This window comes from Amblyomma americanum, chromosome 7, assembly GCF_052857255.1.
Source record: "Amblyomma americanum isolate KBUSLIRL-KWMA chromosome 7, ASM5285725v1, whole genome shotgun sequence".
Classification (NCBI taxonomy): domain Eukaryota; kingdom Metazoa; phylum Arthropoda; class Arachnida; order Ixodida; family Ixodidae; genus Amblyomma; species Amblyomma americanum.
This window is the reverse complement of record NC_135503.1, coordinates 30,684,401-30,710,774: the sequence shown is the minus strand read 5'-3', so window position 1 is coordinate 30,710,774 and position 26,374 is coordinate 30,684,401. Positions and strand designations below refer to the sequence as shown.

At 45.0% G+C, this 26,374-nt stretch overlaps 1 protein-coding gene across 5 annotated transcripts; it reads right to left on the bottom strand.

Annotated features, from left to right (window-relative positions):
- Window positions 1-1,832: 1,832 nt before the first annotated feature.
- LOC144098781 (SH3 domain-containing kinase-binding protein 1-like) lies at window positions 1,833-26,208 on the bottom strand. 5 transcript variants are annotated; one of them, XM_077631648.1, is made up of 12 exons: window positions 26,092-26,208; window positions 21,255-21,557; window positions 19,696-19,787; window positions 18,758-18,842; window positions 16,957-17,156; window positions 13,364-13,529; window positions 11,807-12,238; window positions 10,977-11,095; window positions 9,902-10,006; window positions 8,491-8,587; window positions 6,196-6,386; window positions 1,833-3,093 (listed from the first exon to the last, which is right to left on the bottom strand). In XM_077631648.1, the coding sequence occupies exons 1-12, from the start codon at window positions 26,204-26,206 to the stop codon at window positions 2,941-2,943; spliced, it is 2,058 nt and encodes a 685-aa protein (XP_077487774.1). In that variant the 5' UTR covers window positions 26,207-26,208; the 3' UTR covers window positions 1,833-2,940. The 5 variants fall into 5 exon arrangements, with proteins under 5 accessions (XP_077487774.1, XP_077487776.1, XP_077487775.1 ...); XM_077631650.1 differs by having other exon boundaries at window positions 16,972-17,156; XM_077631649.1 differs by having other exon boundaries at window positions 18,758-18,839.
- Between the last annotated feature and the right edge of the window lie 166 nt (window positions 26,209-26,374).

Here is a 26,374-nt window from a genome sequence, read left to right as displayed (position 1 = left end):
ATGTTGGTATGCAATTAAATTGGTCATACAAAAAGGAACCAGTTAAAGCCCCATAAGCAGGCTTAATGTCCTTCTCCCGGTCTTGTAAAAAAGAGCGCATAGAAAAAATGCAAGGAGGCCTGCACACAACAGCAGGAGAATCAGGTCTGTTGTGCGGTTCGCTGCTCCAGTCATGTTCCTCCAAAGCCTGCCTGTTACGTTCAATCTCTGCTCTGCTCACAGAGCCAACCTGATGCCAGACTTTGCTACACTCACTGCAAATCTCCAACCAAGGTGCCACAATTTCGACCTCACCAAAGCACCGAGATACTGCTTAATGAAAACCTGGCATCCTCCAACAGGAAATATAAGGCATCCTACACTCGGCAAATTAAAACTGCATTTTAAAATCACAAAACCACAAAAACTTGTCTCGACTATCAGACAAGGCAGCACAAGAACCCAGAACCAAACCAAATGACATGCAGATATATGGAGAGGCTCTCGAATCAAAAGAGGGTGAATATAAAGTGAAACAAGAAAGTCTTTCAGCAAGAAGATCAAACATTTTTGTTTTCAGACGTTTAGCACCACCTAAGCATGACAGCATCTACCACATAATGAGGCAGCTGATATATTCCACGCCTCAAAAGAGTGCTAACCAAAAAAAACACTGGCATCAGAACTACACCAGTAAAAAAAGTCGCCGCACAAGTGCACAGCACAACACTTGCAATTTATACTGCAAAATAAATGTTTGCACGGCCAGGAATCTGGGAATGGCATTGACAGCAGGCTGCTGCATCCTGTGTCACTAATATTGTAGCTCTCCATGATTCACGATGAATGCAGACATAAACAAACATTCAGTATTTACAGGAGCTTTCACGATGAATCACACATGAAAAGTAAAAAAAAAAAGACACTTCATGCGCGTTTAACAGAGTTGATCATGGTGTTTACTAACACCACGTGTATGTTTAAGATCAATTGCTTGGTCACTGCTCACGTAAACACAACACCGCGACAAAATATTGCCTGGAACCTCATGACCGGTCAAAATGGAGGTGCTGATGAGCCAGCACACAGCTCCACATCTCTCAAAACTTCTCTAGGATGGCTCAACAAGCATGATGCCACACTTTCACTTGAGGCACAACGTTTAGTTTGTTTACAGGCTGCAGATCACATTATCCACGCATCACAGAAAAAAAGCGAGACAATTTTCACACGTATGAGCAAGCAATTTAGATCACCGTTCGTATTGCCACATTTAACCGGCTCACTGGTCAGCAAGGATCAGACAAGATAATGGAATGGGCAAAGCTCAAACCCACAACCATGAGCACGATCTGATCTTTACTCTTATAGTTACTGCACTTACATTCAAAGAACTGAACCAACTCTCACTCAAGAAAAGTGTATAGGTGTCTGTCCATAAATACTAATATAAGCAAGGTTTCCACCCAAGTGTAACATATGGGTACCAAGGGGAAAAAAGAAATAAGGTCAATTAGCAAAGAGAACAAAAGCAGGAAGCAAACACCTTGTGAAATGAACGCAAGACCAAGGTGCTCGAATAAACCTTACGAGAAAGAAAGGAAGGCGCTGCTCAGATCATAACACCACACAGCAATGATGAGAAAATTTTAAAAATGGAAACAGCAGCAACCACAGTGGTGCTAGCCTGCTAAGACAAACTAGGCAGTCTGGTCCTTGAACTAAAACAAACATAGCATACCCAGACAATCCATACAGAAGTAGGTAATTACAGAGGAATCATTTAATTTACTTTAAGAACTTGTGGGGTCCACAGTACAATGCACAGTTCACTCATGTACCAGCTGCAGAAAGTGCGTAAACCAGATGCACTATCTCCACTGGTTCAAACCTCAGACTGCCTACAATCTCCAAGCATGTGAGACCTATTCTTTGTGCTCGTGTAGTCACAAAATATGTGATGTAGCCAACAGAAGACCTATTCTGGCAATTTAAGTTCCTCCGTCCGTGCCAAGACCACTCCAAGCATGCAACCTTAGACTAAACGTGTCATTCAAACACACTTCACGAAGCAGGCCTTCCAAAAATGAGATGCAGTGGTGGTAGTATCATTAAATGGCACAGATCTTGCCACGAAATATACTGTAGCAAGCACACAAATGCAGTTTTGTGCGCGGTTGGAACTGCAAGAGCCCACATATGTTTACAGTTCTCCTATTTGTAAAGGCAACCACGCAGCAGCTGTAAGTTCTGTTATGAGATGTTAACACACCAGCACTTGAATATTTATGGATTTATTAAATACCACAAGCATTAGTTGTGCTTTGTGCCTTCCGAATGGCACTAGTACCTCAAACTGCAGATGGCATGTTACTTTTTTTTTTGGCCCCTAATTTCTTGACTAAACAAAACCCCAGCAATCAATACCAGAGTAAATGCTAAGAGCCTTGGCTCAAGGCAGCATTTTAATGCAAACTCAGTTCTCTGGGTCAATTTCATGCTTACACACCGAGCTGAAATGCATTTTACGACCCTTACTAACTATATTTCACACCAATGCTTGGTTCATTCTTAGTCATGTGTTACACCACCGTAAGCCAAAAAAAAGAAAGAAATCAAATGTGTTACGAACTAAGCAAGATCGAAGTTCAGCACTGGGCCCATGAGGCCAAGATTTTAGTTTGAAAATTTTAATTTCTAAGCATTCGCCCATGGCTAAAATTGAATACTTGGGAAAATTTACATGCCCTAGACCAGTTCGGCCCCCTCACTAAAGCAAAATGCTTGCACATTTCGAGATTCTGAAGGCGAGGGAAGGGCTTTACTGGGTCTTGCAATGCTGAGTCGACAAGTTGGCTGGAGGGTGGCTGGTGGTGCGCTGCGGGGTTCTCTCTGTCTTCAGAAGGGGAAGTCGCACAAGCCTGGCTGGACCGCGAAAGCCAGTCAGACAGCAGCACTGGGTCAGACAGTCAGTGTTAGCTTTTTCAGTCGGTCAATCTCCACTTGAAGAGTCATGCGCAGTTTCTTCTCCTCGTCGATCTCGGCCATGAGGTCACGCACCAGCTTGCTGTACTGGTTACGGTTAGACTCCACAGTCTCCTTCAGAGTATTGATCTGCAACATGAAAAGATAATTCTGCAGTTACCGTATTCACTTGAATGTAACGCGACCACGGTTGTAACGCGAGGGTCGACTTTTCAGGTGTGAAAAGGGGAAAAGAAAAAACTATGATTGTAACGCGAGGGTAGACTTCGGCCGTGCGACAGAAAAACCGAAAGAACCCGAATGTGACGCGAGGAACCGACATCGCACAGTCCTGAGGGTCAAAGACAACTTCATTGAAATACAAGCCAAACAGGCATTCCTATGCACCCTCATCCTCACTGCAGTTGTCGCCGTCACTGTCATCATCACAGCTTGACTCGTCTTTGTCACTAGCTGCCTCCCACAGCAGGTCGTCCTCGCTTCCGTCTAGAGCATTTGAAATTGAGCATTTCTTAAATGCGCGGTAGCCCAAATCATGAGGCAGCCGGTACCAGGTTGCTGAAACCCAGTGGGCAACGGTAGACACACTTTGGCATTTCAGCCTACCTGCAGGTGTTGTTGTTGATCAGCTTTCAATCCACTCCCAGTATAATTGTCGCAAGCGATCCTTGAAGGGCTTGTTCATGCAAACGTCCAGAGGCTGGAGAATGGAGGTCATGCCACCCGGTATAACAACGACATGCGTTCGGTCACGCTATAGCTTTTGTTTGACACCGGGTGTCAGGTGACCTCGGAAAGAGTCCAGAACTAATATTGCTTCCGGATGCAGCAATGCACCTGGCCTTCGGTCCCATACACTTTGAATCCAGTCTATGACAAGGACTGACAAGATTCGAGTCCATCCAACCTTTTTTGTGACAGCGCACGATAACGTCTTTCGGGAAAGTTTCCTTCGAGATCGTCTTCCGGCAAAAAGTGATGAATGGAGGGAGCTTGCGGCCGTCAGCCAAATATGCCAGCATAACGGTAATCCGATTTTTTTCGTTGCCTGTGCTCCTAAGGCAAACTTCATGCTCACCAGACTTGTGCACTGTTCTGGACATAGGCATGTCCAGATACACGGGGGTCTGGTCGGCATTGCCGTATGTCCAAGTGGCATGTTGGTAGAGCGACGAAGATCGATGACGTAGAGCTGGAGCTCTCGAAGTTTTGATTTGAAGTCCCTGGGCAGCTTCTGGCAAAAAAGAAGTCGTGCGTCGAAGGGAGAACCCGGCCCTTCGCATAAACTTCTGCACCCAGCCTCGTGGTGCCTTAAACTGGTTTCGGGTCAAACCCGTGTCCCGCGCAAGCTCCTGTGCTTTGCACTGAAGCATTTCAATGCTTACTGCAAGTAGTCGGGAACGTTGCTCGCTAATGAACTCCGGGAAGCGGCCTTTCTTGGGCCCCCGAAAGCCTCTTCGCAGGTTGTTGCAGTTAAACAATTCCTCGCGATGTTTCCTCCACCCCCTGATCGTCGATTCGTTGACGTCCAGACGTCTTGCAGCCGCTGAATTTCCCACTTTCTCAGCAAGCAGAATAGCGTTGCGCTTGAAGCCAGTTGTATACTGAGCGTGAACACGCCATTCCGCTTAAAGACAGCTCGACCATTTAATGGGGATAGCCTAAGACTCGAAGCACGGAACGCACAACTACACGCACTGGCACCAAACACGAGAAAGAGCGAACAAAGCGCGCTGCTCCATGCCCTGCTGCCTGTTAGTCACGTGGCCACGTTTTTGCATCAGTTGCAAGAATTAACAGACAGATGGCGGTGGGATCTATCGCTCCTTTGCTGGCGTCTTGGCGGCGATTGCGAGCGCTCGGTGCCTCTGAGATGGCTGTTTCATTTTGCGGTCACGGAGGCCACACAACCTCGCTACAGGTTGCGAGCATTCGTCAAGAGGTGGCGCCCTCTCATCGCGCCAGTGACTCTAGCTGGCGTTGACTCTTGTTGGCTTTTTCTCACTGGCGTCGTTTTTTTTTTTGCGTTTGCGATTAGGTTGCCGCTTTGTCCTAGTAGTTGTGACCTGTGGTTCGCGTACTGGTTGACCGGCGAGTTGGAGTGCATGATTTCGAATGACCAGTACGATCAACGCACATGTTTGACACATGAAATGATTTTAATAGTGTGTGTTTGATGCTCTTCATAGCGTTTTTAAACCTAGTATTCGACTGTAACGCGGGGGGTGACATTTCCTTTCTACTTTCGGTAAAAAAACTCGCGTTACATTTGGGTAAATACGGTATAATGTATGCACAGGTCAATTTCTGTGCCTGCTAATCACAAAGTATTGACTTTAAGGCACCACACAGGCTACAGGCTTGAAGTGCAGCCCCCTGTGATATACAAATACTAGGTTGGAACTGCCAGTCGTGGGAATCACCAACCACATTTTGGCACAGGCTCCATAGCAGGTTAAAATCCAGTTTTGAAGCAGCTAAGGTAATCGTGTTCCCGAACGGTTTTTGTGAAACCAAAGCGTTAAAGACCGTTTTCAAACATTTAACCGCAAAATCTAAAAAACAAATACATATGTGGCGATTCACCAAGGAGTGGATACACACTCCATATCTGGCAAAACAACAAAAGACAGATACTTTGCCTTTTGAACTTGCACGCACACTTTCTGCTAAGGAAATTAAATTCCTTGTTAGTGAGATGCAAAGACGGTGCACTGACGCATGTATCACTGTCGTGCACCTTAATATGGTAGGCCTTCAGGATTTCCCTCTCCTCCCTGTTTTTACTTTTTCCGACGACTGAAATGTTGTTAAAAGCTGGAACACAGTTTTTTACAACTCCTACAGTGACGTGGGAGATTATTTTGATCAGACAAATTTTTCATAGAATTCTTACGTTGAGTGCCCGGTCATTAGCACATGTTCATTATGAAAAAACCTGGCGCTATCAAACGACGACACAGAGGGGACACAGCGCCCCCTCTGTGTCGTCGTTTGATAGCGCCAGGTTTTTTCATAATGAACGTGTACCAACTAGCTCAACTTTCTGCCCTGTTGCAACTAATTAACACATGTGCCAGTTTGGCCCGTGTACAACCTACCACATGACAGGGGTAATTTGTAAAAAACAGGAGTCGAACAAGCAACAAACTTGTTGACATGCTTCACAGTGCAGTTCTTGAAATTCCTCCCCTCACTGGCCTTCATGTTTATATAAGCAAGCTCATTTACCTGCTGCTGGAGACTTGTGAGCTCTTCCTTGGGCACACAGCTTTCGCGGAGTGCCTTCAGCTCATTCCTGAGCTCCTGCACAGTATCGCCGTCCGCTGAGCACAGGCCCTTCTGGTTCCGCAGGATTACTGGTGCGGCCGACACTGCCGGTGTCTCTTTAGCCACAGGGCTCCGCGACAGTGCAGCCGCTTCTGCATGGCCATGTCGGCACATCAAAACCAGTCAATTTTCTTGCGATTGTGGACTACAGGCAAGCTAAACAACAGCACACCTGAAAAATACCATTACATCAATGGTGTCCTGCCTAAATTGCTAGAAGGCCATGTTTTCTGGTGAGTGAGACTTTGTGGCAGGCTAGGTGGTGCATGTTTAGACTGCTCAAAACCAGTACAAAATATATAAAACCACTTAAGAAGGCACCTATACTACAAGTGACCTAGCAATTCTCTCTGGCAGGCTGGTTGGTGCCTCTTTGAATCTTCCAAAATGCTGCAAAAAATAGAGACATCGGAAGATATGCAAACACTAAAGAGACAGTGCTGTGTATTTGGCAATTTGGCATCAGCTTCTCTTCTAACCTTCCTACATCCTAACATTTTGCCCACACTTTAATGCTTCTCTTTTGCCCACTAAAGTGTCTCTAGATCGCATTTAGTTCAGAGTTTAGCATTTTATTGGTGGATCTAAAGCACTGCCAGACAAATGCTCTCTCGCAGCTGTTTTAATGTGAAAACATTACTAGTAGTCTCATTACGAGAAAAGCAGGCGGTGTGTGTGTGTGTGTGTGTTAGTGTGTGTACTCACAGGTGGCACAGAAGATCCCAGCGATGGCAATAAAAATAGGGCACAGTCGTACAGAGTCCCATGTGGCGGCAGTTTTCCCCACAATATTTGTACCAAAATTGTGACGCAACCAGTTGTCGTACAGCGTTCCAGGTAGTGTCTTAAGATTTCTCACTGCATATAGCTTAAATGTGCTAGTCAAAATGGAGGCTAGCTTGCGAAAGAGTTTCGAACCTACAACATATGCACATTCAACTGTATGCTTTCCTTTCCTCAAAAACCAATTTTCGTATCAAAATTGAAATGCAACAGCATTTCGGGTGCTGTCATACCTGCATGTGTGCATGTGGGTGTGTGGGTCAATGCACACGGGAGCAGCAATGCTTTCCCACGCATCCCACACATAAGCAAGTGTTTCTGCCGAATATTTTCGACAAGGTGAGGTGAATTACAGATATTTGAAGCAAAAATAAGCATATCACTGCCTCTCTCCTGAGCAATTTGTCATGGCAGAATTTATTGTAGACATAAGTCACCACTTTTGAATAGCCGTAAACTGCATTATGGCAGAATGCTGCAAGTACCAGTACTTTACCTGATTGCAAACTAACAAAAGAAAGACATTGATTGCTCAGGATAAAGGATGCACAAGAGCAGAAAATCCATGGCAGCATTACAGACCTGTGGCCACTTGTAAGGTGGTGGCATGCCATAGTTAAGGCAACATTCCATGTGCAATGATATGTCTCTTACAGTGCAACCTCTTACTGTGGGCACAAAAAAGCATGGCTGAAACGCTTTGAAGAGCACACAGCGACCCAGTTTGCAGCCATTCCTATAAAAGATTGTTAAAAGAAGAGCGTTTCTTTTTTGAGAGATTTATGATCCACTTAGAGAGCACACAGCGACCCAGTTTGCAGCCATTCCTATAAAAGATTGTTAAAAGAAGAGCGTTTCTTTTTTGAGAGATTTATGATCCACTTAGAAAGGAGAATGAGGCCATGGGATCAGTGCAATTCTGCTAACACAAGACTGCAATCTCCGATTATGTCTCATCACACAATAAAACTTGTTGCTGGACGAGTTGGTGACACATACTGGAAAAAAGATGTAGCGCAAAAGAGACGAGCAAAGGAGCTCATAAATAATTTGAATGCTCTTAATTTTTAGCGTTAAGAAAAAGAAAAATAACTAAATGAGCAAAGGAAATTTGAACTGTGTTATGCATCCTAAAACAAAGTGCTTACACAATGAGCTTATGAATAAATGCAGTTAAATGTGTTCTTACCCGCTGCCACAAAAATTATCCTCTGCGCATAGTCTTCTAGTCTTTCTGTGTCAGTGAAGCGCAAAATTCTGCATTTGCCATCACTAAGGGCGCTTTGTGTGTGGCCTTGCCTCGTCATTTGCACCCTCGTGCCAGCAAGGAGGTCTTTCTTGCCCAATCTTGACCTAACATGATGGGCCTTACACAGGCTAAGCTACTAGTTATATGAAGGCATGCCAGCTCACCATCTCTGATGGAACCAGCCAAGGGCTTGTGCGCAGATGGCGGTGACTTCTGTGGGTACACCCTGCTGGGGTGCTCCTTCTCTGGGCTGCTGGCAATCTGAATGCAGGAGACACAACCTCCATGTTTACCGTCTCTCAAGCAGCGTGCTTTCCACGGGGACACACACAGTACCACTAACTACCAAGCAAGCAGGGACAGAGGTCCGAGTGCTCCTGCAGCAGATTTCACAAACCTTAACCCTCTAGTTTAGCTTTCCTTTGCACTGTCCCTTTGCACTGGTTTCAAATGTACAGTCTTGATGCTTACCAGTCAGTTCTGACGTTAGTTCAAAATGGTTTCAAACTGTTTTTGAGAACAAAAGAAAAAAATTATGCATTGGAAAACTGCTACTGACTCACTGAGGCGTTTCTTAGCGAGACAATTACTTATGACAGAGTAGCACTTTAAAGTGAAGTATCCAATGTGAGGCTAATTTTGTGACCTCAGATAGACCAGCAATAAATGTTTTAAAAGCACAAATTCAGAAATCTGCTCCCAACATTACAGGCTTCTCATTTTTAGTTGCACTTACAAATGAATATATCGTGGTTCTACATGCTCAGCACTCACTCCAAGAATTCAAGGGCAACAACTTTTTGAAAATTTGAATTGCTAAATCCTACTGTTAACATTTCTTCACCATATCTGCTGCTATCTTTTTCATATTTTAGTTGCAATATCTATGTGCAACATCTAGATAAGGTAAACAGTTAAAATTGCGCAAAAATTTGTGCTCCAAGAGCGTGGCGTACAAGGTGGCGTGGCGTACAAGCAACAGCACCACCCAAGGCACCGAAAGGAGGCACCATTCTTGCACTGAATTTTCCTACTTCAAACGTGCAAGTCACTCAAGAGCGGAAGAGAGCACAAAACATTACAGAGGTGCTCCAGCTGCTTATGTACGGGAAAAAAACGGGAGCACACTAGGTTCCCCTGAAGGTCAAACAATTTACTCTAGAAGCGCAGTCAGGCGAAGGGTTAAAACGGTTGCTTGCACAAGGAAACCTGCTCTCCCCTCTGTTCCCATCGCCTTCGTACCAACCCATCATGGCTGCGATTTTTTGCAGCACAGGATGGGGAGATGTGACTGTGCCTACGTGTGATTGGCATAAAAGCTTGCCTTCCAGGTGAGCAACGTGTGCTGAGTGACCTCATGAAATTCCAAACTTTTGGCCCAAAACTTTTGGTATGAAATACCAGCTTTGTGTGAATTACATAACCAGCCCAGTGGTTTAGGCAGCGAAACATTTTATAAAGTAAAACAAATTTGACCCATCTACAGCAATGACTTCAGAGTGGATACTTCTCCCAAAATGTAGCCAAAGCTGCCGTAAGTAGTAAATTCACCAACTTTTCTTAAAGGACAATCACCTTTGTGTCCTTGTTCTCGAACGTGGGCTGACTAGAGAATTTGGCCTGGTGCCTCTTTCCAAGATCCTTCATCCAAGCAGGCTGCTGCTCACTTGGCTCATTGCCCTGTGAGAAGTCAAGGATTGCGCCACTTATGTTGTCACACCACACACAAATTTTTTGCCTTGCAAGTGTAACAATAAGAGCATATTTTGGAGAAATCAAATGCACTTCAGAATATTTCACAGAAGATACTGAGGGACACAAAGAAAGGCAGAAAATACCACTTATGTGCTGTCATCACATCATGAAAGTGCACTCAAGTGTCCAAACATCGTTCATATTTTGTAATTGTCAAAAATACTTAGAACTGATGCAAACAATTGAGTCGCTTCACACATTATGTACAGGCATCAACTCTGCCCCCAGATAGTACTGTAAAGCAGAGGCTTGAAAAGAGCATAAGCTTTGTGATGCGTGTTGATTCACAGATAGCGAAAGGCTATATGATAATTCCAGTTTCATCACCGCTACTTTTCTTTTTATAGCTAACAAACACACCTAACCATATTTGTCTGGTTTTAGCAATCTATGGCACTTGAAGCAACACTTGAGCCATGGCTGCCTTTGTCTGTAAAAATCTCAAATATGCTCACATCCAGCCCTTTGTGCGCTGTGCCTGTAAATCTCTGCCAAGATCTTGAAAAATGATTGCAGTATCAAGAAACAAACAAATAAAGGCAAAGAAAAGGCTGAGAAATGCCACACAAATTGTTTGGTTTAGGTTTAGTTTATGGGGGTCTAACGTCGCAAAGTGACCCAGGCTATGAGGGACGCCGTAGTGAAGGTCTCTGGAAATTTCGGCCACCTGGGATTCTTTAACATACGCTGACATCGCACAGTGCACAGCCTCTAGAATTTTGCCTTCATCGAAATTCGATCACCACGGCCGGGGTCGAACCCGCGTCTTTTGGGTCAGTAGCCGAGAGCCACCGCGGTGGCGCCACACAAATTGTGGCCACCCCATGCAGACAGCCATGCCTGTGCGGACAGTTCACTAGACAACAAAGCGGCAGCTCCAGCGCCACCTACTCACATTCTCTTTGACGATCGTGATGTGGGAGGGGGGCCTCCTGTTCATCGGAGGCCGGACCCGGTTGGCAGTGGGGTGGTTCAGCTTGTTCTCCGAGGGCTCGATGCTGTCAAATGTCGCTTCTGAAATGCACAGCACGCATGCCCGCGCCTGAGCTGAATCTGAATGACACCAGGCCAACATGCCAACAATTCACCAATGAGACCTGGAGATGCACCACTGGGTCTCTGGCACAAACTGAATGCTCTCTGTTTCTGGTAACGTTTTGCACAAATCTTGGGAGACAGATCAAAACTCCCAGGGTGAAGGGGACACAAAACAAGCCACGATGGAGTGCTTGCTGCAGAAACAAATGCTCCACAAGCAGCCATCACAGGACATAGAACAAAGCAGAGTGACAGACAGGAGCATAACGGTCAACACTTTTTTCGAGAGAAGGAAGAAATGGTGCACGACAAGAGACGGAGGCTTCGGAGAGCACAAGACCTAACGAACTTGGAATTATCCTTTAAAGCAATGAGCCCAGAAGGTTAGTTTCAAAGGCCAAGGCAGCATCTTCAGGCAATGAAAAGCAAGACGAAGGAAGCAGTTAGTACGAGAAGGACCCACAAGGTAAGGTAAAAGCGATGATATATGAAGCCAGCAAAGCAGACATAACTGCTAATTTACTCTGGGAGAGGGCTACAATAAACAGCAGCAAAGACAGCAAACAGCACTCACAAGAGAGGCAAAGAATGAGAACAGAGGCTAGTTCTGTACCGCAGTAGCCTCGCAGACGCTCACACGCATTAACAAAAAGCTCTGGCAACGGAAGGACAAGGACCTTTCTTTACCAGAGTACTCCTCCTTCCTGGCCGATGCCACTGGCAACTGAGACTCCTTGGAGTCAGCAACTCCATTGGCCGTGACTCTCCTCACTTGTGCATACACGGGCGTTGGCGCAGCCTCTTTCGTTTGTCCATCAGCCTTTTCGACCTTCCTAGCGGCCAGCAATGGAGGTGCAAGTGGAGGCAGGGTGGGGGGAATGGAAGTGGGTGTAGCAGCAGGGGTGGGGCTAGAGGGTGGCAGGGGAGGCGGGGACGAGGGTGGAGGCAGGTCAGCATCTTGGGAGGGCCATTGGGGCAAGGGCTTCTTGGGGGCGGGGCTTGCCGAGGTGGGCGGGGACTGCAAGACAAAGGGCTTCTTGGCAGCAGCCAAACAGGTCGCAGGGGGAGGGGCAGGGGCCTTGCCTTTCTCTTCCACCGCTGCTCCGCCCGGGGAGGGTGCTGTGATGACAGAGGGCAGTGAATCGCCCACTAAAGAAACCGCGAACAGCCACACATGCTTGTAGGCCAACACTGCAGTACCCATGCATACCATCAAAAGGGGGACTGTTCAATCTTTGCATGACAGCGACACCTAATGACGCCACAAGGAAAACAAGGACCTTGGAGCGTAATGGGTGGGAAGAAAGCTGCCGTTCCTCTTTGGAATACTGTCAGTAGGCTGTCACTGTTCTCAGGCACCATAGAATTTCAAAGAAGTAACAAGACCCTTATTTTCCTCACACTGCTTCAATTCAATGACACTTACAATGCTTCAGGGACTCCTCCACAGGCATTTATTTGCTTCATAGTTGTGAAGCTAATTCATCACTCACAAAGATGTAGTTAATATAGCAAAAACATTGACCTGCATGATAGCACATGAATGGCAAATTTGCTTCACTGTATGAACAAATCAGCGATGACGTAGTTGACTCACTCTCGTAGAAACAGCTAACAAAGACTCCCTTTCAGACAAACTTGAAGAGACCAGAGATTTGTTCATCTTATATCTTATCAGAAGTTCATGTTAACAGCAGTGCCCCTAAAAAGAAATTGGCTGGTGGTTTAGCATCGAATGCCCACAGGAAACGGACTCTTCGCGTTGCCACCGGCGCTCCCTGCTGTCCCCTCTCCCGATGCATGAGGGCTATCAGCACCAGAATTACGCGAGCAACAGCGCTGCGGCGATTGGTGTGCACTGCTCGACCCGTGCCTTTTTAGAGGAGGAAACATAGCAGAGGAAGAGGCACAAACTTCGGCTTCATCTCGCCATTCTCGATCGTTTTTTAGCCGCGCGGGTGCATAAAACGTAATTTTTTTTTGTATTTCTAGATGGAGTAACACTAATATTTTCAACAGAAAAGGGTGAACGCATACACATGCCGAAAATCTGATTTTTAGAAAACAGACTTTTTCGTCATTGTTTTGCATTTTAAGACCCACATCCTCCCTTAAACAAGTTTGTCTAGACAGGAGTACACTGTACGTCACTCTGTAAATACAGATTACAAAAAGTAATAAAATTCACAACTCAGCTCTAGTAAAGGGCAGTCAGAAATTACAAAAAAATTCACAAATGTGCACCTTTCTTAGAAATTTCGGAAGGCTTAAAAGGAGGCACTTTAGAGATGGGCCGGTCCGAGCTGTTGCCATACTCCTGGAAGGCAGGCTTGTCAGGCAGGTCGGGCTTGCCTACTATCTTGCCTCCCGGGGGCTTTTCAGGCCGCTCAGGCTTCACAGGCTGCGGAACCTACACAGCAATGGAAGACCACATTGAAATGTAACATAGTAGGGTCTACCAGGTTGGAACAAAGAAACTCTGAATGAGACAGTGGAGGCGAATTCAAATGTTAGTCAGTTCGAAGGAAAGACCCAGATCTTTGAACAATCAGTACATTCTCAAATCCAAATTTGCTACTCAGTACAACTCAAGAACAAAGTGACAAACACCCCTCAAAGGAAGCCCACCAACCAATGGTGTCAACCTATCGTCATTGTGCCATGGTCAAATGTGTTCCTCCACACTGTTGGTGCTCCCGGAAATTTACTAAAATGGCAGCTTCCATTGGTCACCAAGTTATACAGTTTGAATTACCCAAAAATTTGAATTACGGTAATGAAGTTCAAATTATTGAGCTTTCACTGTACTTTTCTACTCTGCCAACACCTTCTACTGTTTCCTTTTAACTGCACTGCCACAATGTTGAACATTCATTCACAGCTCAGCTGCATTGCTTTTTCTTCGCTCGCAGACTACTCCTGTTGACACATAAGTTACCTCACTTGCTGAACTCTAGTGGGCATGTAATGCGGTGACCGAAGGTATTTATTCTTGCTCAAAATAACAGCACTCTTATGAATTATTTGCAAGAGCAAATAGTGTGCACACATGAAATGGGCACACTCCAAACGCAACTCATAGGTGCAATGCGGTCGGCCGTGATGTTATAACAGGTCTGTAAACTGAAGAGCCTCCCTTGAATTTTGAAATGCATTTGCCACTTTGTTTTGAGCCGAGTCTAACCATAGTGGAAACACTGTGCTCCATTTTTAGTCGCCATGCAAAGCTTTCACAGATGGGTGTTTCTGAAAATGCCGTCTTCCAAATTTCACTGAGTGGCCACTACCCCACAGCATGCATTTTGCCTGACTAAAGACCTATCCCTTTCAGAGTTCGCTGTTGAACCAGCGTGGCCGACACTGTGAACGTCACATCAACTTAGCACCAAGTGTGAACCATTAAGCAAAGCACTAGCAAAAGCAGTAATGCTAGTGTGCCAGTGACACTGGACATATACAGCCGAACCCGGAGAAGGAGAACATTTTTGTTCTCGCGAGAATTTTGCTGTCACGAAAATGGACAAGAAAGCACACCCATTGCTTTCCAGAATCATGTTTAATGAAAAAAGTCGCTTATTTTGCTCTGCTTCACATTGCTGTGTAGGAGCTTCAGACTCAGGCTTCGCAGCTTGATAAGTTATCATAGCTTCATCGTTGTCATGGTCGCCGAGGAAAGTCCGGATAGCATCAAAAGCGTCAAGCACATCACGCGAGCTTACTTGCCTTCCTTGTGCTTGGTTTTCGCTATCCTTGTTGTCACCCTCCTCATTTACTTTGCGCACACTGTCAATAATAGCGTTGTCGCAGAATTCCTTGTGCACGATCATGTTGGCGTCCGCACACAAAAAGTCATCCAGTTCAACAGCGCCTGGCACCATTGCTTCGACACTGTGGAGCGCGTCCCATGCTTCGGTTAGTGGCTGCAGATCTTCACCGCTTGCAGGAACACTCACTTCCGGTTCTGCCAAGGTGTGCTGACCAGCTGCAAAACCGGTGTGCCTGAAGCAGTTCTGGACAAGGGTGGCCGAAGTAGCAATCCTCGCCCCAGCAAGAATCTCCAGCACCATGAAAAGATCAATTTTCATCGGCCGCTTAATTTCAATGTTTAACAACATCCGCCAGATGTATACCCCGGTACGCAGACTTGACACTCTTAATAGCCCCTTGGTCAAGAGGCTGAATAACGCACGTGCAGTTCAGAGGAAAAAAATTCAAGCGAACGCTCGCCAGGACGTCTTCGATGTGGTGGGCACTACAGTTATCCAAAAAAAGGCAGACGGATCTGCCCTGCTTCCGCATATCCGCGTCAAAGGCTTCCAGCCAGCTGGAGAATATTGCGCGCGTCATCCAATCTTCCTGGTTAGCAGTGTACTCGACCGGAAGCCTTAGGTTACCTTTAAAGCACCGCGACGTCTTGCTCCAGCCGATCATGAGGAGGGGACACTTGTCGGATCCGTCCAATGGTCGCCTGCTTTTTACTCAGCTTGCCGCCATGGTATTTTTGTCCCTTCAGGTCGAGTGTTTTCGATGGCAACATTTCACAAAACAAGCCAGTTTCATCAGCACTATAAATTTCGGAGGGCTGGTATTCATCCACTATGCTTTCGTAACTTTCCTACATCCAGCACGATGCTGCTTTAGCGTCGGCGCTCGCAGACTCCCCCGACAACACCTTGGCGACGATGCAGTGCCGTGCTTTAAATTCGGCTTAGCCATCCGGCGCTAGCCTTAAAGTTGTTGTGCCCCAGAATGCACGCGAAGTCTTCTGCTGCAGAAGGCTTCCAGACAAAGGAATCTTGTTCGCTCTCTTGTCGAGGAACCACTGGAATACAGCTTTGTCGACGTCTTCGTAGACCCTACGTTGCCAGTCTTGTTCTGCGCGCGCGCACTGTTCTGAAGTGCCGCCATAATGCTGTTCTTATATTTCAGAATCGCAGAAAGTAAGCTGCGCGGTACACTGAATTCCTCCGCAATGCCCGACTTCTTTGTGCCTTTTGCAGCTTTGGCGATGATTGCAGATTTTTCCTGCAGCGTCAAAAACTTCCGCTTTATAACAGGAGGCATATTTCGGACAGGCCAAGAAAAAAAAAAAAAACACTGGACACAAGCAAGTCACGGGCGAATTCGGCATGCACGAGGCGAGGCATGGTTGCGAACAGAAAAAGAAGGGTTCGTTGTTCTGCCTAGATGCTTCCCCGGTTGGCCGGCGGTGTCATCATGTGAAACGTCACGTGCGTGCGTAGTTGCCAACAGATGGGCTAGCAAAAAACCGCTTTCAGTGAACAACAAAAAAAAATCCTGTTGCTATCATCATTATTACTGAACCGACAGAAAGTAAACATCAATGGCCACGCCGGTGCTTGTTGGCAGAAATGAACGGCCACGACTTGTCGGATGAGTGTGCTGCTGCAGTTTTGCCACTTCTCTGTTCTCAACTTGCTGATGTGCCGAAAAAATGTTGCAGATCACTACCTTAAACTTTCGTTGATGCGGGACTGCTTTTTAAAAACTCTTCGCTGTTGAGAGGGGGCAAATGCATTGAACTCTATGGATGTTCGCCGGGGGCGCCAGAATTTTTCGTTGCCGCGAGAATTTCGTTCTTGAGGGTTTTCGTTACTGAGGGGTTCAAGTGTAGCAGCCAGAACTGTACAACCAGAGGATGCTCAGCAGGTAAATGCCAGGTTTCTTGGCACTGTGTCAGACAGCCCTAGGTTACAATATATTTCGTGGTTACACTTGCTTTCACTGACAAGCCAGAGACACCCATATTTATCTTGGAAATTTAAGTTCAGCAGGAAAAGGTTCGGTGGTAGCAAGTTTGATTGTTTTGTACTCACCGGTCGCTCACTCACCTCCTCCTTTATGAGCTTGACGAAATTGTCCGGGAACACGCCGACTCTGCCATTGAGCTCCCCTTTCCACCAGCCTTTGTCCTCCACTTCCTTTGTTAACACCGTGATCACATCCCCTTCCTTGATCGTCAGCTCATCATCGTTCTGCGCCTCATACGCGTACAGCACCTTGGCCTGCTCCCGTACTGTGGCAGACACAAACACACAAGCCTGAGAATGGCACAGACAATAGTTTTTGAACATGTGTGTCCTTCATTACAAAAGCAAAACTAGCTTTGATAAAACCACCGCGAATTAAGAAAAATACAATCAACCCAGCATCCACTATGCAGTGAAATATAGTGATGACTAATTCAAGATCATACAGAGCAAGACAATTCCAATATTAAAATGTTTAACAAAAAAAGAAAGCGGAGAAATACGTATTACCCAAACCGTCCAATTATGAATAATGTAAATGGTGAGTGATGCTCAAAGGCATTTAATTCTTGGCACAAGGTCCAAACAGTTCCTTCTCTAGTGGTTGCAGAATTCAGTCCGCATTTGTGTTGTCTTCAGTGCGTAAAGCAGTTCGCAATTAGGGGCAAGAAAATATTTTAAAATTTTGAACGAGTTGATTGTGCTCTTATTGATTTGCTGAACGAATAAAATATTGCATACCGAAAATTATTCGAAACGAATCAGATATGCTCTCAGGTTTTCAAATAAATTTCAAATAAAGTTCGGAAAAGGCACACTGTAGCTTTCTTCGACAACTGTTCCACAAACAGGGTCTACTGTGACACAGCACAGCATGCTGGCGCGATTGCACTGTGCGGGATGAAGACTTCAGCTCCACGACACTCCATTTCATGTGGCGGTGTTAATAATTATTGTACATGGCCCCTAAAAATTGGTGACTTAACAATGCTTTGGAAAGTTTAGCAAACTGTGTCTTGATGCCCGATCCTGGGCGCCATGGCTTGCACACAGCTTCCACCCCACTAATCAACTGAACTGCGGCATTATTTTTTTTGCTGCCATTAGTAGAAAATGGTTTGGTTTATGGGGTTTAACATTCCAAAGTGACTCGGGCTATGAGGAACGCCCATTAGTAGAAAATGATAATTTTGCTATTCATATGGCGGAAAATCTTCAAGCGCCGACCAATCGTTAAAAAAAGATGACATGGATGAGCTGGATGGCTTGGGAAAGGAGCCTGCGCCTACTGGCCAGAAGCGGGCTTTTACCACAAAGGGTGGATTTAAGTTGTTTGACAGCGGAACGAATCACTGACCCGTCAACGCAATTGTTTGGTCCAAAGCCAACCCCAGAAAAGTCGAGCACCAGGCCGGGGAAAATCTTGCACCCACTAGAAAATCGGTGGGTACCCGGTGGCTTTGGGGATCGAACCCGCACTCCCCGAATGCGATGTAGATGCTCTACCACAAAACCACAACTTCGGTGGAGGTTTTATTGCTTCAGTTCATATTGCATGCTTTGGTGCAATATTATTTTCAATGTGTTTTTCTGCAATTCAGCAAAATAAGCTTAACTTGTGATCACAACTCATTGTATAAACCTGTCCTTTGTCATAATTCTTCTACCTCATCTCCCCTGAGTTTCTAAGCCATCCTCATCAAAATACCTGAAAGACTCGTGGCTGAAACTACTGCCTTCAACCGTAAACACCACAAATTTTTTCAAGACCTTACACTACCATCAGCCCACAAAGGATCCCTGGAATTCACACACTGTACCAAAAGAGACTCAGCAAGAAAATTGATACTGAATGACTTCCACTTACCTGGCTTTGGGGGTAATTTTGGGGCCTCTGACGAGGTTTCTGATGGCACAGGGGGTGCAGGTTTCTTCAGGGGACCCAAGGCCTGCTGGAATATGAACAGGCCATCATCAAACTCTATGCAGGCACAGTCATTGCTTGATCTCAAGATACCAACTACGAAGTTGGCTAATGAGCATGAAAGAAGTGAAGTAATGAATTCAACACAGTCACTATAGAAAAAAGTATTTAAATGATGCACCAACTTGGAGGAGATGACTAATAAAAGCCGTCAGTCAAAGGCGGAGAATTGAAGCATTTAGATAATGAACGAAACCATGAAGAAAAAGGAAAAAACGCAGCATGCAGTCAGCAAAAAACAAAGCCAGCAAGAATCACTTTTGCTCAGCTATAGCATACTATGCTTCTTTCCCAATTCCCTGCCTTACCCAGACCCCTTGGACATATTCTTTCTTACAACCACTGCAAATTTACGTCACTCTGTGTACCTAGCTCCGTGACTACTCTCAGTTCCACAGAGCTTCTGATACACAATTAGCTTTTTCAATCATATCTGCATTGCTGCAATATGGTTTGGGCCAACCGTACTAGAATATCTCAATACAGTACACTCTCATTAATTCAAACTTCAAGGGACCAGAGATTTGAACTATCAGAAGTTATGTGATTTGCTGTATAAACAGCTATGCATACAAATACTAAGGAAGCCAACAGTCCCCAAAACCACGAAGCCTAGGGGATGTTTTTTTTCCCCGGTATATGCTACGCTCAGCCACTCGTGCCTGCGGTACAATTTTTCCTCTGGTTCGTTTTGAGCTAGCATGACTAAATGCCTAAACTAAACAAAACGCCTAAACAGCTATTGCTGAAAAATCCCTTTACACAGTCGTAACTGTCCTGTGAGTTTTTTTCCTTGAGAGAGTCAATGACTTGGCTTTTACCTTGATGCGGCTATCGGGCAGGATGTTGCCAAATCCAATGCCTTTGGAGATGGGCTTGGGCTTGATCTCTAGTGATGCCAGCGAGTGGTCCCCTGAAGAAAAAAAAATTAAAAGTAACCACATTTTTGACACATCTCCAGCCCCTACAGAATGCATTGAACCATCCATTTAGAATAAGCACCATTGCCACCCCACCACTCACAACAGTGTGGCAATAAAATAGAGTGCACACAGCACAGAATGCAAAAGGTCTTCCTGCAAACAAATAAACAACAATCATTTGAATAAACCATACAATGTAGTCAGAATCTTGAAAAAAAAAAGTGGTCATTTTGCTTTTTTTTAACACTACATAAGCTTAATCAAGTGCATTTCAGGCATGTCAACCAGAATAATTTTCCAAATGCCCCTGGAATATGGCTGAGAGAAAGTTTGGGAGGGGCCATTTTGTCAGTCAAACTGAAATTCATGATGGCAGCAACAAAAAGCTCACCATGAAGCAGCTCACTGCTTTCAGACCGACTGAGTGCATTCTGGGTCGCTATGAAGCAATAATCCCTTCCCAATTCAATTCCATTTTTTAAGTTTCCCACCCTTACCACTGGACGAAACGAAGCAACACCCTCGTCATGAGCCAATAACAAAGAACATACACAGGGTGTGGAGGCTTGTCAGCCAATGGCAAAGGGCGGGAAATCCAAAAATTGAATAAAACTAATTTCAGAATAGTTACACTACACCGGCCAGAGATGCCAAATGTGAAGTCCCAATGCAACAAGATCTTGAGCTTCTTGCATCACTCACAGACTCTTCCAATCACTCCCATAGAGATACTAAAGAAGAATTGAAGCTGGCCTAAGTAGATTGAACAGCACATTTTAATGACAAAGCAGTTACATTCACTGAAAACAGAGCTTTTATAAGCTAGAAAACGCCAAAAATAAAATACAAGTATCATCGCCACAGGTTGTTTTTCCAAGCACACTACAAAGATGTCAAGTACTTTTTTTTACACAGACCTGTAAGGCTATAGCACACTGCCATCCACTTCCAGCCAGCAATCACACAGTGCCTAATGCTCTCAACGTCACCACTAACATCACAAGTGGCAGGAAAAATATTACATTTCTTTGCAAATACATCTTCTGCTGCTGAACAAACTAGCCACTAGTAATACAGCCTGACTGGAGCAGTGTGCAATATAACCAGTAGCCTGGTGACATGGCTCAGAGACAATTGGATTCACATAAACTCGTGTGACTCCAGATTCATTTGTATTTGCCTGCAGCAGAACTTTAAAGCAATTCCAAGCTCAAATAAAGAGCAAAATTCATTTTGTGCCAAAGCTGCACATAAACTTGGCTGTGCTATAAGGCATGTTATACTCGAGGGTCCCAAATTAATTTCAGCCACCAGAGGTTTCTCAACGTATTCTTCAAACTAATTACACTAGGATCTCTAGAGCAGTTCAAAGTGTGTATGGTGCTATCAAGCGCCACAAAGAACCAGGGCCTTCACTTGCGAGCATTCTTGCTCCGAAATAATTGACCTCTGCTCACCTGTGATATCCCCCGAGGACTCGGGCTTGTCCGAGTGGAAATCGGAGGTGACCGAGTTGCCCCAGCGCGTCGGGTTGTTGCCGGCTGCAGTGGCAGCGGCACGGGGAGATGCAGGGGCTGTCTCCTCAAGGACGACGAAGTTTGAGGGGAAGACACCAATGCGGCCTTTCAGCACACCCTTCCACCACCCCTCCTCGACCTCCTCGAGCACCTCTATGACGTCCGACACCTCCAGATGCAGCTCATCCTCATTCTGGGGCTGGTAGCTGAATGCCACCCGAGCACGCCTCCTGTTCAGCGCCTCTGCAAGAAACAGTGAGGTTCAAAGCAGACAAGGAGATCCCTAGGAGTGAGGCTACCACTTCTTTTTGTCATCGTCATCATCAGCCTGACTGCCTCCACTACGGTACAAAGGCAAAAATTCAACTCACTGGCCGTCAATTTTGCATTTACCTTTACACGAAATCCACTCTGTTACCCTAACTGACCATCCGTAAGCTGCTCTCTGTACTGCACTCACTTGTACAGTCCCGGCCATAATATTACGGAGCACGCTTCGGTGATTCGAACTCTCGCCACACCTTACCTAACGAAAATTAGGAGGTACTTCTTACCCAGCTTAGCACACGTCACTGGCACGTTCACGTATGAACAGAAGACACACTCATCTCCTCTACAGAACACGTGAGTAAATTTTCAAACGCCGAAGCATGCTCTGTAATATTTTGGCTGCACCTGTACATTTCCTCTTTCTAGTTTTAAACTAGGATACCATTAACTCACATTTGCTCTCTAACTTTATCTAAAGTAATTACTGAACATAGATACTCTCTCGATCTTTGGCCAAGAAGGCAATTACTGCACTCAAGCACAATGAGACCAGAAAAACATGAATCATAAGTGACCAACTCAGTAAAACCAAATATATAAAAGGCTTTTAAATTAGTAAAGAAAATAGAACACTAGACAAGGTAAAGATGGCTAGTGGACGCACATGCAACCGCAAAAAACCCATTGCAAAAATTGAGGACAATTATAACGGCAATTAATTCAGTGTAGCAACGTGGCAGTGAAAGAAAAAAAAAAGAAATAGGTATGTCGAGTTAAAAATGCCTTCCATTGCGCTTGCATCGTGGAAGACAATTCAAAGAAATTCAACCAGGCTATTCCAAATCAGTAAAGATAGCTGTCGTTCAGAACTTAAATCAGCAAGTCTATATAGTTTGTTTTCTTGTTTGCTGAATTGGATCTGAGGCTGTTTCTTTAATTACAAGTGGGTCTCAAGGATTCCTTCTCAAGTGGTAGCCTGTGGTCAACAGAAAGGTTCCTGGTACTGCCAATCTCACATCATACAGAGATTCACACTCTGAGCACCAAACATCGACAAAAAGCAAATGAATTAGTCACCGAGGGCAGAGAGAGGATATGAGATAAGATTCCTTGACATGACACATTTCTGAGCTAAACAAGTGCATCATTCTTGCGTGCGAAAAATAAAACAAAAAGTTTCTGCTCTACCCTTTTGCAGAGGACAAATGTCAGTTTTTAATGATAAACTAGATAGTAATCTCGTTTTCTATACACACCACAATAATGGTGACTGTTTTAGTGTGGCACCACTTAGCACAGTGTATTAATTTCTGGTGTGGTAAACCTTCATAGAGCCTCAGATGTTGCCCTTCAAGTCAGGAGTTTAAACCACAGACTACAGCCAGTTTGGGGTACCATAAAGCTATTTGGGAGGTCTGCACCAGCAGCAATAGAAAAACGTCACTTAAATGAAATGACTCATCCCATTTTCTCACTAAAGCAGCTCTTAACAATAACACTGACTGCACACATGAAATGTGAACTCATGAAATAACTGATGACCTGAAGGTGTTTATATATACATGATGAATGCAATTTGTCAGCTAATAACTTTGTCCAATGCTTTATAAACATTATTGAATATGCTCTTTGCAGAGAACCAAAGCAAATAAAGATCGATTTTAATTGCAACACCTGATCTGGTTTGGTTTAGGGGGTTTAACGTCCGAAAGCGACTCAGGCTATGAAGGACGCCGTAGTGAAGAGCTCCAGAAATTTCGACCACCCGAGGTTCTTTAATGTGCACTGACATCGCACAGTACATGGGCCTCTAGAATTTTGCCTTTATCGAAATTCAACTGTTGTAGCCGGGATCGAACCCGCGTCTTTTGGGTCAGCAGCCGAGCGCCATATAACTAAGCTACCGCAGCGGCTACAACAACTGATCTGACTAACAGATGGGGTAATTAATACAAAAAAGAACAGTTCTTGTTATGCACGAACACAAATAAAACTACTAATCACCAGTCAGCGGCATGGCATAGTAAAGATAATCATAATGTTAAAAGAGAAGTACCTACAATCAGAAGCTAAAACAGTTGCATGCAAGTACAGCCTGCCACTGTTGCAAAACTGCAGTCTTAAATCAAATTTTAATACTTCCACGTCAGAAAATTAGTGATGAATCCTTATATAAGCTGTCTTCAATTTTTTGCATTCTGCTTTTAATTACATAATGGATGCAACCATGCCATATTCATCTCATCACTGCATCAAACTGACTGAGCATTGCTATATGTAATTTACATACAAGCTTACAGTTTTATTTCCTTAACTATTTTACTTTTTCCTCCCACATTACAAAGATTCTCAGAATTTCAGGCACCGCAATGAAATAATTTATAGGTCCACAGGGTACAGACAAAGCAATTAAAAGGACAGCCTCATGTTTATGAATTACAACAGAAAAAAAATTCACAAAAATACTTCCAACACTTCATAACCATCCTATGCATGCCACACTATCCTTGAATTGCCATTTATATACCTTTAAATGTAATTTATTAGCGCTGCATATGTAAAATGCCACGTAAGAAAAGACATGCAACAGCTTCCTTTCATCTTCATGCTATGTATTACAGAGTATGCAACCACAAGGCATGCCATGCACATGTGGAAAAAGAAGAATGCAAGTTCAAACAGCAGGTCAATGCACCGCCGGAAGTCATCCACAATGTGCATTCCTTTCCCAAGAGAAACAGCTGCAGAAAGACAACGATGCTACTCTCAGCAGTACAGAAATAAGGCCTATTACAGTCATTTACAAGAACAGATCTGTCATACTTGCACACAGAGCAGGCAGGCTTTGAGTAATGATATGTACGCACATGGGTAAATAGCTGTGCCAGCTAACTGATCATATACCAAGTATCGAGAAAATGACACAAACAAGGTCTGCAGTACTGCAAGTTAAAGACGCAAATTAGGAGTACAAAAAACCGCTTCTTGACTGCTAGAAGTGTCAATGACAGATGCAAATAGTATTTTTTAGCTTACAACGCTTCAACTCATACATGTATATTGAGTTGGGGAGACACTTGCCTAGCAAATCTAGAGGAAACTGCTCTCCTGCTTACATTTTTAAAACAAACCCGGACACTGGCCATAAATCATACATTTTCTTTCGTGGCTTCTCGCTTCACTTTGGTTTCAGCTTGATAGTTCAGTTGTGATTACCAACCTTTTATGGATTCATTCTTATTCCCTGGCTCAACCAGGTTTTCTTTACATTTGGAAAGCAATGAAAGTCGATGAATAGGTTCAATGTCTTCAGATTCAGCCGAACAGAAGCATGCTTAGATGTACAGAGGCGATTGAATGTTTTCGTTCGCCATTTTCCGATTCAGTTCCGGCTTGCTCCGGCACGCCGCACCTGCCCTGCGTACACATATTGACGCTCACTGTGTTCTTTCTACGCCACAGAGGCAGTGAAACAACTTCGATCTTCACTGCTCATCAGTTCAGCGGAAGGCAAACCGCTTCTTTCACACCGCAAGAGTTTCGCAAGATGGTTCGAAGGTCGTTCCACACGCTCGCCTGCTTGTCTCCCGCGTCAACGACTCGCTCGATGAAGCGTTTCCCACCGAACTAGTGTGCCCTGCTGTTCTCATCAGTCGCCAGAGGCGACATCCACTCAGAGTATTGCAAAGGGAGGCAATAAGCGAGCTTTATAGTCAGCTCAAAGCACCGTGAGGAAGCGCGCTAAGCTCAGGGGGCGAACTGCTCAGAAACGTGACTTCTACAAGAGGGCTTCCTGTCAAACCGGGAGTGCCACAATTTACGCCGCAGCTAGACGTATAGCTGATGCTCTTTCGAAACACGTATCGTACAGATAAGAATGCAATTGCGAACACACAACTTAAAAGGGATCTGCCCGAGCATTACTTGATGCAAGTAAAAAAAAAAAAAGTGGCGTTATTGGTGAGCATCAAGCTGAAGTTGACGGCGCGCATACGGAGTTCTCGCTCGCGAAGAGCTTGGTCAAAACAACGCAAACCCGTCCGCCGGTGTGGCCCCCATTCGTTATCAGCTGAGTTGACACAATTAGGCCCCACTTCCTCTTGTTGAACCGACGGACCCGGTCGCGAAATAAAGAGAAAATCGAATCTGGGACAAAAAAAAAATACGAGCAGCACACTGCATTTTCCCCGTTTACTCGTGTTCGCTTGCAAAGTGTTAAATTTTTAATTGCATGCAGCACTAGCCCCTATTTAAAGTTACGAATGGGAGACTCCGATGAGCACACCACGACGCTGTCAAATCGCTTATATTTTTTACCCCCGAAAAACTACAAAGCTTGACGGCGGCGGGTTGGCCTTTCGGCGATGGGTGGAACACACCTCTGAGTCGCTATACAGCAATAATGGGTGCCAGGTGCACCTCGACGGACACTCCGCGAGTTTCGGTAACCCACTAGCAAGAATATGTCACCCTGTATAATGAGAAAACGCAAAAAATGTGTACGAACCCATTCCAGTTGTCTTGTCATCAGCTTTTCGATTTTGTAGGTGTAGTCCCCCAGCGGAAGTGTCACCGACTTCCGGCAAACGCGCCGCCACCGCCGCTTGAACACGTTGCGCCATCTGCTATGAAGAAGTGAAGTTGCACGTCTGTGACGAAACTGACGCAGCACGAAAAACGTCGAAGCAGGCAGCGGCTGGTAACGTCAGTAACGTGTTGTAGTACGCAGTAAACAAGTGAGCAGGCATCAGCTTCGCGTAGTTATGAATTAGTTACGTGCTTCCGTCCCT